Genomic DNA, 11570 nt, shown 5'->3' with positions numbered 1-11570 from the left:
ACCTTTAAAAAAAAAAAAAAGAAAGAAAAAACTCTTGTTTCGAAGAAGCATTTACTTCAAGTTCTGTAATTCCTTCAGGCTCAGCTTGTTTGCTTTTGCGAACACTTACTATTAAAAGCAAAAAAGCAGATCTATTGAATCATAACGTCCTGAGGGAAGCCTGGTCATGTGAATTTTGGAAAAAGCACATGTGATTCTGAAGCACTGGTTTAAACAATGACCTTTCAATAAATGGTGTGTTGCCTTTGTGGGAGAGTAAATAGGAAGCTGTGGGAATGGCAGTGGCAACAAGCTCGAAGAGCTGCGGGACATTCCCACTCTCTCTGGTGTAGCCTTAGCTTACCGAGGCGCACAGGGAGTGGAAGTGCATGATGTAGGTGTGTTCGTTGCGAGTCTGAGATGGTGGAACTGCTGCTGAAACTTCGTCCCCTTCTCTGCCCTTAGCAACGCTATTGGGGGTGAGGGGCCGTAGGGTGCGGGAGAAGAGAGGCAAGTTAGGATAGGGAGAGCGGCTCTCTGGCAGGTATCTTACAAAGGGCTGCTAAGGCATGGCCAGGCTGCCTCCTGGTCCCCCGAGGAAGCCCGCCTGCTGTTTGGGAGAGCTGTGCCTCCGCGGCGCCGGCTGTCTCAGCTGGCAGTGGAGACGCTTCCAGCTTAGCCCCGGCAACCCCTTTAGGCCTAGGCACGCTCTTTCACAAAGCCAGTGGCTGAAAAAAGGGCCATGTCTTGTGAACTGTCAAGGTTCCCAGGTGCATCGCAGTTACCAAAGCACAGTAAAAGCTCTTGAGCTAATTATCAGGCACATCCTGCAAAAGACGGAACGGTGTGGACCAGGAAGCGTTTGAGTTTAAACTGAGAGTAAGTGGGTAGAAAATGCTTCCCTCCTCTCCTTTCACCTTGTATTAGGTAACAATTTCTAACTTAAAAAAGACAAGAGACCAGCGGCTCCGCATTCCGACTTACTGGGACTTTAAGCTTCGATCTATTTCGGCGTAGTTTCCGCTTCTTGTCACATGACGGGAGTCCGCAGCCTACGCCTTTCCACCGCGACTCCCCGTGGTTCCGCAGACTGACACGTCACTCCTCGGCCCTCAACCAAACTGCTTAGGGCATGTTCTTTCCGCGCTCCTGACTCCGATGCGCCGGCCTATGATAGCCCGGCGGGAGTACACAGCCCCACCTCTAGAGTGCTAAATGATAGCTGTAATGACCAATTAACAACTGGATTCAAGGCTTGGTTGACGCCTCCTCCTTTGACAGACAGTGCCGCGATCCTATCGTTCTCCGGAAGCGTCGTATTGGCCGGGAGCCAGCCAACGGGGACGCAGTCCGGGAGGCGGATCTGTTCGCTGCCAGGGTTGGGTGCGCCGCTGAACTGATGGCCGAGGGAGCCCAGCGGATTGCTTAGTAAAGCTGTCCAGGTGAGAAAGCCGTAGAACTTAACTTGAAAATCAGTGGCAGGTGCAGTCCATGGCGTTGGTGGGACTGAACGAAGTGCTGGAAGCAAAACTCTAAATGAGGGTGGAGAGCAGAGCTTAGGGCCTTGCAGAGGAAGGGGCGTGGGGCGTGGTGTGGGGGCTTCCTGGATGGAAGGATGTGAAGGTCTGGGGAGGGAGGGTAAGGTGGAGGTCTGGGGAGGGAGGGTAAGGTGGGTCTTGGGTACAGAGCGTGGGAAAGACTGGGTCCCGGGACTAGTTCTGGAGGGGAAGGCGCGTAGAATGCTGGGGTGATGAGGGTCCCGCGCTGGGGGGTATCAGAGGTGGTCAGTTCTTTGAGCGGGGGAAAGAAGAGGGAGGTGGGACCCGCTGGAGAGAGCGGGAGGGAGAGGATAGTAAAGGATTGTGAGAGAGTATGGAAACGTGTGTAGGAAAACGTGGCTGGGGAAATTGCAGTCTGGGAAACTAGAGCTACGGTGGCAGGATATGCCACAGCTTGCAGGGCACAGTTGAAGAGGAACGCAGATGGTAAGTGTTTTAAGAAAGGTGTTTTTGCTCTTATTTGCTTTGGCGCTGTGCGGAAGTGACCAAAGAGCACGAGATGAAATCTCCCTTACGGTCCTGCCCGAAATGACCAGTTACTTTACTCAGTTTTCAAGTAGAGGTCTTAGCAGTCTCATTTTGGTGTGTGGCTCATATCGACACATTGGTGTCAAGTTTGTTCCTATTTCAGGCATTCCAGAAAACAGCTGCAAACCCTGAGAGATACGGCTGAATTGTTGACTTCCCATTTTTGATTGCAAAACAAGTTTTCCCTTTGGGAATATACTTAAACATATTTCTAAATCTGCTCTTCTGGGACAGTTAATTGTGGAGAACATGCTTGACTTCTTAGTGTTGGGGCTAGCATTCTGTATGCCTTCCACCTAGTCCAGTGTTTTTTGTTTTTGTTTTTATTTTTTTTCTTCTTTATTCCAATAATAGTGGGAAAAAGACTCGTGGGGGAGGATAGACACAGGTTTGTTAAGAGATACACAAGTACAACTAGATAGGAGGAATAAATTCTAGTGTTCTATAGGATAACTATGATTAGGAGTATAATTAACAACAAAAATACACAATTTATTATATAGTTTCAGATAGCTAGAAGAGTGGATTTTGAATATTCCTAAGACAACAAAACAATAAGTGTTTGAGGTGATGAATCTACTAATTATCCTAACCTGATTATTGTACATGATATACATGTACCAAAATGTCACACTCTACTCCATAAATATGTACAATTATATGTCAAAAAGAATAAAGCAAAAAAAGGCTTCAATGATGATTTAAGAAGGTGGTAGTACTGTCTTATTCAAGAATAACTAACCTATGGTAGATTAGTGCTATCTAAATAATTCTTAACCATCATGTGATTTCCGTTTTGTACTGCTTACAGATAGTGTCCCTCAACATTTTAATCTTTTTTTCCCCTACTCTTCTGCTTCAGTAGGAAAAATTCGTTTTCTTTCCCTCTAGATTATCATCTAGTGATATCTAGATTATCTAGTGGCATCCAGATTATCATCTGGTGCCATCAAACTGTCTCTGTGTAATTGAATCAATCTCTTAATTCAGCATTGTCAGTTACAGAGATGCCTTGGGATAGGTGATTGAAAGCGGGTATAGATCTGAGTAGTAGTTAGTCTGATATATGCGATTGAGAGCACAGTGGATCTGTGTGTATGTCCCTCCTCTCTTGAGTGAATGATTTTTCCTTCATTAGTTACCAGTCATGCTCTCAGTTGACCTGACAGCCCAATTGGGATTTGGAAAAGAAAAAAGTGTATAGCCATTCAGTTGAAGTTTAAATTTAGCGTAGGATATTGTGCTGATTCAGTGGTGACTTCTGTTTTTCCTCTTATTGCTTTTCCCTTTTTTTTTTTTTTTTTTTTTTTTTTTGGGGTTTCTTTTTTTTTTTTTAAAGAGATGAATTCTGGCTCTGTTGCCCAGGCTGAAGTGCAGAGGTCTGATCATAGCCCACTGCAGCCTCCAACTCCTGCCTCAGCTTCCTGAGTAGCTGGGACTGCAGGTGCCAGCCAGCAAGCCTGCATAATTTTAAACAATTTTTTGTGGAGGTGGGTTTTCGCTCTGTCGCTCAGATTGGTCTTGAACTCCTGACTTCAAGCAGTCCTCCCTCCTTGGCCTCCCAAAGTGCTGGGGCTTTCACGTCTGGTCTCAGTGTTCATTTCCCGCTTCCCCCCATCGCCATAGAATCCTACCTTTTCCTGAGTGCTCTCTTTCTCCATTTTATTATTTTTCAGTATTTCCAATTGTTCCTATTTATATTTTCATCTCTTCCTTGTTGTACTATACTGTTGCTAATTGTGCTTATGTACTTGTTAGCTATGAAGGAGTGGGAAATAGAATTATGAGTGGTTTATTCTGACCACTCCATTTTAGACTTGACACATAGACTTGACTTTTGCCTAATTCCTTACAGGTTGATCATACTTTAAGCCAGAGTTGGATATGATATTAGCATTAGCCTTGATCCTTTCTGGTGTTTTTGCTAGCTTCTATGTCCTTTATGTTTCCCTTTCATCATAAAATATGAAAGTTAATGAGGTAAATTGAAGGTGTTCAATATCCTGTGGTCTTGACTTTTTCATTTTAGCTGATTGTCACCTGTTGCCACCCATTCATGTCAAGATGACTAAGCTTGGATTTTTGCGATTGTCCTATGAGAAGCAGGACACACTTCTGAAGCTTCTCATTCTGTCAATGGCTGCTGTATTATGTGAGTGTGCACATGAACCTCTCTTTCTTTGGGGATAGAAAGGAGAGAGTCTAGAAAAACATTGAAAATGGCTACCTTAAAATGCCTTGTTCTTTTTAGCAGATTGTTATGTTTTTCCATTCCTCATCAGTATAATTTTATGAAGACAAAATAAAGTAAAAGGAATATAAAAGTCACGGCTATGGGCCAGGCACAGTGGCTCACTCCTGTAATCTCAGCACTTTGGGAGCCTGGGGTGGGTAGATCACTTGAGCCTGGGAGTTTGAGACCAACCTGGCCAACATGGTGAAACCCTGTAAAAATACAAAAATTAGTTGGGTGTGGTGGTGGATACCTGTAATCCCAGCTACTTGGGTGGCTGAGACACAAGAATCACTTGAACCTGAGAGGCAGAGGTTGCAGTGAGCAGAGACTGCACCACTGCACTACAACATGGGTGACAGATTGAGGCTGTCTCTCAAAAAAAAAAGAAAAAAAAAGATCAGGGCTATGATCATCTGTGAAAGAATGGGAAACATGCTGTGCCAATTCTGTTTTCTCATAGGGCTGAAAGAGATATTGGGGACCCTTGGATAACTGATTTTTGTAAAAGACAATTATCTTCAGTTTAGGTGCCTCCTTTAGTATTTTTGAAAGTCTCTTGAGAGGTTACTCTGTTTTTTAGATTTTCTGGCTCTTCATGAGTCCTAGGTATAGGACTTGCTTGCCATACCTCTTTGCTCCAAGGTTAAGGTTTGTTGTGTGTGTGTATGGTGGGAGTGTCAACGTATATAGAAGATGACCATGTAAGTTGAGTTTGGCATTAGTAGGTGAATGTAATGTTACAGGCTTTTATAATTAGTTAACTGTGTCCTGTGAAAGTGGAAAATGTAGATGCCATTGTCAGGGGAAAGTAAACTTTTTTCATTTCCTATATGTGGGAAGAGATGGATAAAGACTTTATTCAGGAATTATTTTATATTTTCTGTGATCTCTCTACTGCATAATACTGTCTTCATTATAGTACTATATCTGCTGCTCTTCCATGGCACAATACCAATAAAATATTAATTCTCTGGTTTTTTGCAGCTTTTTCCACTCGTCTCTTTGCTGTCCTGAGATTTGAAAGTGTTATTCATGAGTTTGATCCGTGAGTACCTTTGCTTGATCTGATATTATTTTCTTTGGGAGGCATTCAGGTTCATGGGTTTTGGATTAAAATTTCAGTCAGCTCTCAGTGATAGAGATGTGCTTTCAGTACATTTAAGGGGGAAAAAAAACCTTAAACTCTTCCAAAGGAGATAATTATCTGCTTTTAAAATATATGTGTTGGAGGCCAGGCACGGTGGCTCAGCACTTTGGGAGGCCAAGGTTGGGGAATCACTTGAGCTCAGGAATTTGAGACCAGCCTGGGCAATGTGGTGAGACCCCATCTCTATTGAAAAAAAAAGTATGTGTTGGAATTGACCAAGTAAATCTCAACCTCAAAAAAAGTGAGAGGCATTGCTAGTATGTCTGCCTATCATTTAAGATCTGGATGGGCTAAGAGAATGCTGGCTGCTCAGTTTGATAAAAGTTTGCAGATTAAAGGAAAGGATCCTGGTGTATATTCCAGGCTCAGAAGAGAATCACAAATCATGGACTTGAGATTCATGACATTTTTTGTTTGTTTGTTTGTTTGTTTGTTTGTTTGTTAGCAGTTTTTGTGATAGAAGTTGGGCTTCGTAGTTAAAATTCTAGGGCAATACCAAAAGCTCAGAGTTATCAGTTTGATTGGGAGTTTTGTTCATCAGATGAAAAAGATATAGTGGAAGTCCTTAGTGGTATTAATAACTACCATTTACTAAGCATTCATTTTGTTCCAAGCACTAATTTACAGATTATCTCTAAATCCTTTCAGCAACCCTTTGAGATGTAGATACTACTATTCCCTTCTTAGCAATGAGGAGACTCAGTGGGGCACAGTGGCTCACACCTGTAACCCAGCACCATGGGAAGCCAAGGCAGGCAGATCACGAGGTCAGGAGTTCAAGACCAGCCTGGCCAACATAGTGAAGCCCCGTCTCTTCTAAAAAGACGAAAATTTGCTGGGTGTGGTGGCATGTGCCTGTAATCCCAGCTACTTGGGAGGCTGAAGCAGGAGAATCACTTGAACCTGGGAGGTGGAGGTTGCAGTGAGCCAAGATTATACCACTGCACTCCACCCTTGGCAACAGAGCAAGACTCTGTCCCAAAAAAAGAAATAAGGAGACTCAGGCTGGTAATGGTTATCTAAGGTTACATATTCAGTACATGGAGGAACCAAGATTTAAATGTACGTTTGTCTGACTCCAGTTTTTTATATTGCCTAAAGTTAAGGCTTATAACAAACTTGGAGGGCCAAAATCGTAGGCTCTTGAAATATTATTGACATCTTAAAAATAGTATATTCAAGCTTGTGGGGTATTGATTCAAAATGCCTGCATCTATTTACAAATTTTTAATTTTGTGTAGATATTTGAAAGTATTTTGGAGGCATTACAAATATTCTGTTTGGGGCCTTTCAAATCAGTTTATACTTTTTCTCATGAATGAGGAAATCTATCCTTTTGTTTTTCCTTTTTTTGTTTGAGACTGGGTCTGACTCACCCAAGCTGAAGTGCAGTGGCATGATTATGGCTTACTGCAGCCTTGACCTCTGGGGCCCAAGTAATCCTCCCACCTCAGCTTCCCAAGTAGCTGGGACCACAGGCATATGCCACCATGCCTGGCTAATTTTTAAAAAAAGTTTTGTAGAGATGGAGCCTCACGATGTTTCCCAGGCTGGTATCAAACTCCTGGGCTCAAGCAATCCTCCCTCCTCCGCCTCACAAAGTACTGGGATTATAGGCATGAGCCTCCATGCCTGACCTCCTTTTGTTTCTTGATCCCAATCTGTTAGACTTCTTTCTCAGACTCCCTGGATGAGCAAATAATGGTGTTAGATAATCAGGGAAAGCAAGAGCATCTGTCTTGTTGTCAAGAGCTGTTAGGGACCATAAAGGACTTGACACTTCCTTTTGCATAGGAGGAAACTGATGCCCAGAGTGGTGAACCCAGTCCAGACCTATTTCTACTAACTTATATTTCCTCTCTCTCACTTTACTTCTCCTACTGGTAGGTAAAGGACACAATTCTGACACATATTGATGCCTGCAACCCTCATCTCTTCTGTTCCTGACAGTCACCAAAATAACATCAGTGACAAACAGAAAGATAGAGATTTCTGCCATCTGTTGCTTCTGTTTACTTCAGCTTTCAAAACTTGACTAACCAAGGAGGAAATAGGGTTAGAGAGGTAGACAGAGAGGATGGTTAGTCATGATTATGTCTAGTAATTAAACTATCTCTAGTTTGAGACTCTTTGTTTATTTTTGTCTGTCTTCCTTTTTTTTTTTGGAGACAGCGTCTTGCTCTGTCACCCATGCTGAAGTTCAGTTGCTCAATTATGGCTCATGCAGCCTCAATCTCCTGGGCTCAAGCAATCCTCCCGCCTCAGCCCCCCAAGTAGCTTGGACTGTAGGCGCTTACTACCACGTCCAGCTAATTTTTGTATTTTTTTATAGATTGGGTCTTACCATGTTCCCAGGCTGGTCTCAAACTCCTGTGCTCAAACCATCTACCCACCTCAGCCTCCCAAAGTGCTGGGATAACAAGCATGAACTACCGCGCCAGCCTCTTATTTATTTTTATTTATTATTATTATTAATTTTTTGTTTTGAGATAGGGTCTTACTCTGTCACCAGACTGGAATGCAGTGGCATGATCACGGCTCACTGAAGCTTCAACCTCCCTGGGCTCAGGTGGTCTTCTTATTTCAACCTCCCAAGTAGCTGGGACTACAGGTGTGTGCCACTAAGTCCTGCTAATTTTTGTATTTTTTTAGAGACAGGGTCTTGCTATGTTGTGCAAGCTGGTCTTGAACTCTTGAGCTCAAGTGATCCACCTGCCTTGGCCTACCAAAGTACTGGGATTACAGGTATTAGCTACCTTGCCCAGCCTTATTTCTTTTTAAATGAGAAACTTAAGAGAAGGGCTTATATATTTTGGGCCTAAAGAACTGTCTTTCCATTTATAGCTCTTAAGCATTTTATATCAAATACTTTTCATGTTATCTGTGTATCTGTGTATCTATCTATCCATCTGTCTGTCTGTCTATCTATCTATCTATCTATCTATCTATCTATCTGTCTATTTTTTTGAGACAGGGTCTTGCTCTGTTGCCCAGTCTGGAGCACACTGTTGTGATCATGGCTCACTGCAGCCTCGACCTTCTGGGCTCAAGCAGTCTTGCCACTTCAGCCTCCTGAGTAGCTGGGACTATAGGTGTATGCCACCATGCCTGGCTAATTTTTTAAAATTTTTCTGTAGAGATGGGGTCTTACTATGTTGCTCAGGCTAGTCTTGAACTCCTGGGCTTAAGTGATTCTCCCACCTCAGCCTCCCAAAGTACTGGGCTTACATGCATGAGCTACTCTGCCCAGCTGTAATCTATATTTTTATGCTACTATACAGGTGACATAAGAAGCATTTTACATAACTGCATGAGTAAACCTTGTTAAAAGTTTAAACACTGATTAAGGAATTTGTGTTATGGAATAGGTTAAAAATTTTTCATCCTACTTATGATGGTGTACCAACATCTTTAAAGATGCTTATCACTGGAAATTATCCATGTGTCTTTGTGTGCAGTATAAATTGTTTAAAATATGTTCCTGTTGCCTGAAAGCCAAAATCTATTGGTGCCCACATCTCAGTGGCTTTGTCTTCAGGGTGCTTGAATTCTCTGACTGGTCCTGATGGCTACATGTCAGCTTGATGAAGTATCCCATTTGATTGCTTTGTTACAATGTTAGGCTCCAGTTTCATTTCCTCATGAGAGAAGCAATGCTTTAGTTGAGACAAGCATGGAGCTAGAAATAAACAGACTTCTGGTTGTGAAAATGATTTCATGGCATAATTTTTGATGCTAAACTGATTTTTCGTTGAGTAATGCTGAGTTTCTCAATGGTGTGTCCCGAGGAGCAAAATTCACCATAAATTCACAACAAAGTTTCTTTCTTGCTATAGGTACTTTAATTATCGGACTACCAGGTTCCTGGCTGAGGAGGGGTTTTATAAATTCCATAACTGGTTTGATGACCGAGCTTGGTACCCTTTGGGACGAATCATTGGAGGAACAATTTACCCAGGTGAGGAGACCAGATTTTTTTTTTTTAAAGCAAATATTTGTATGCTAGAGAACAGTTTCTTTTATTTCTAACAGGTATGTCTTGTGACACTTGTGATATCATTTTGATTACAGATTCCTAAAAGTGCATCTTATATAGATAGGAGTACATTTGTAGTAGAGTAGAAATGGGTGGCTTTTATACATTCTAGACTTCTGATTGAATCCTTAGGAGAGAAATTTATAGTCTTACTGCAGTTGCTGTATTAGTATTTCTGGTGATTTGTCAAGACTTACATAGTCACTTTATTGATGCTGGGACTTTCCCTTTCTTTTTCCCTTAAGTTCTGGTAAGACAACCTAATAGAGTTTGTTCTTCCCATTACAGGTTTAATGATCACCTCTGCTGCAATCTACCATGTACTCCATTTTTTCCACATCACCATCGACATTCGGAATGTCTGTGTGTTCCTGGCCCCTCTCTTCTCCTCCTTCACCACCATCGTCACGTACCACCTTACCAAAGAGCTCAAGGTGAAGGATTTGGGGTGACGGGAGGCTTGGGAATGAATGTTATTGAGCCTCTTTAATAGATGCTGGAGGGTGGGGGACAGAGCCTTAGAAAGGTAGGGAGCCAGAGAATAAAGACAACTTTTACTGGGCTGTATTAATTGGGTTCATTCCAACTCCTTTCTGGAATATGTGTGTATGTTTTTTTTTGAAACAGAGTTTTGCTCTTATTGCCCAGGCTGGAGTGCAATGGCACAATCTTGGCTCACCACAACCTCTGCCTCCTAGATTCAAGTGATTCTCCTGCCTCAGCCTCCTGAGTAGTTGGGACTACAGGCATGTGCCACCACATCTGGCTAATTTTGTATTTTTAGTAGAGGCAGGGTTTCTCCATGTTGATCAGGCTGGTCTCAAACTCGTGACCTCAGGTGATCCAGCCGCCTCGGTCTTCCAAAGTGCTAGGATTATATGAGGGAGCCACCATGCCTAGCCTTTTTCCTTTTTTTTTTTTTTTTGAGATGGAGTCTTGCTCTTGTTGCCCAGGCTGGAGTGCAGTGGCATGATCTCAGCTCACCGCAACCTCTGCCTCCCGGGTTCAAGTGATTCTCCTGCCCCAGCCTCCCAAGTAGCTGGGATTACAGGCACCTGCTTCCCACGCCCGGCTAATTTTTTTAATTTTTATTAGAGATGGGGTTTTACTATGTTGACCAGGCTGATCTTGAACTTCAGGTGATCTATCTGCCTTGGCCTCCCAAAGTGCTGGGATTACAGGCCTGAGCCACCACACCTGGCTGGAATATGTGATTTTTTATCATTAGTAATTGTTTGTCCTTATGAGAGAACAGTTGGAAGTGAAATGTAAATCGCTACGTAAAGAAAAAAAACATTTAAAATGCAAAATCAAAATGTTTGGTTGAAGTTCTCACAGTGTAAAAGAGAGGAACAAAAACTACATGAAACTTTCCAAAATGGTTAGTTTTTCCTACCAGGAATGTACTCAGCAATTATTTGTTGATTAAAAAAAATTATCTTAAAATTCTTAAGCCATTTGGCTTACGTAGTAGACTCCATAATGCTGACTCTCTTTTTCCATGTTTCAGCATTGCTGACCTTGGCACCCTAGGTGCTATTCTTAGTTTATGCTGTGGTGTCAGAGAGATACCTGAGAGGTGATAAACCAGTAGGGGGTTTGGGAAGCCTGAATTTAGTTTGGAAAACTTTTCATCCTTCTCCTTGCTGCCCTTTTCCAAATTTGACTCTTTTCAACAGGCAAGTCTTTGCTTTTTGGAGTGTGGCTTATATCTGTTGCTCCTTTCTCCTGAGCTCAAAGGGTGCCTGGTGATATTTAAGCTTTATTGCCTAAGCTCTTAGCATCTTTGGTTTAGGTAGATTATCAGTTAACTTTGTTGGCTTTTTAACTGAAATAATAATTTTTCTTCCTTTGACTGTCCTTGCATGAGTTGTAGAGATGTGACTGGTGTTCCAGTGATGGGCAGATGTTGTTAGAAGTAGAGACTTAGAAGCTTGGCGAGATTGGTAGCCAGACAGCCCATTCTGGGACAGTATTGATGTTTGACATCTCACTTGATTTGTCTGTCCTCAGCATATGTGTTCTCAGTGTCAGGTTTAGTGTCATCATAGGGAATTAGTCATGAAGTTTTTAGCTTTCTTGTGC

The 11570-nt window shown here is 42.5% G+C and overlaps 1 protein-coding gene across 2 annotated transcripts in view; it reads left to right on the top strand.

Moving 5' to 3' along the window:
• The first annotated feature begins 1297 nt into the window (after window positions 1–1297).
• The window catches only part of STT3A (STT3 oligosaccharyltransferase complex catalytic subunit A), a 30127-nt gene continuing 19854 nt past the window's right edge, over window positions 1298–11570 (top strand). Inside the window, exons 1-5 of one of the 2 annotated variants that reach the window (XM_017523696.2) lie at window positions 1298–1421; window positions 4096–4218; window positions 5287–5347; window positions 9286–9407; window positions 9774–9919. In XM_017523696.2, coding sequence (XP_017379185.1) covers window positions 4131–4218; window positions 5287–5347; window positions 9286–9407; window positions 9774–9919 — 417 coding nt within the window. In that variant the 5' untranslated portion in view covers window positions 1298–1421; window positions 4096–4130. The remainder of the gene's footprint in view (window positions 1422–4095; window positions 4219–5286; window positions 5348–9285; window positions 9408–9773; window positions 9920–11570) is intronic. The other variant, XM_037736337.1, reaches the window with a different exon arrangement.

This window comes from Cebus imitator, unplaced genomic scaffold (assembly GCF_001604975.1).
Source record: "Cebus imitator isolate Cc_AM_T3 unplaced genomic scaffold, Cebus_imitator-1.0 Scaffold0, whole genome shotgun sequence".
In the NCBI taxonomy this organism is placed as follows: domain Eukaryota; kingdom Metazoa; phylum Chordata; class Mammalia; order Primates; family Cebidae; genus Cebus; species Cebus imitator.
Note: the sequence above shows the minus strand (reverse complement) of the source record. Positions and strands in the feature narration are given on the sequence as shown.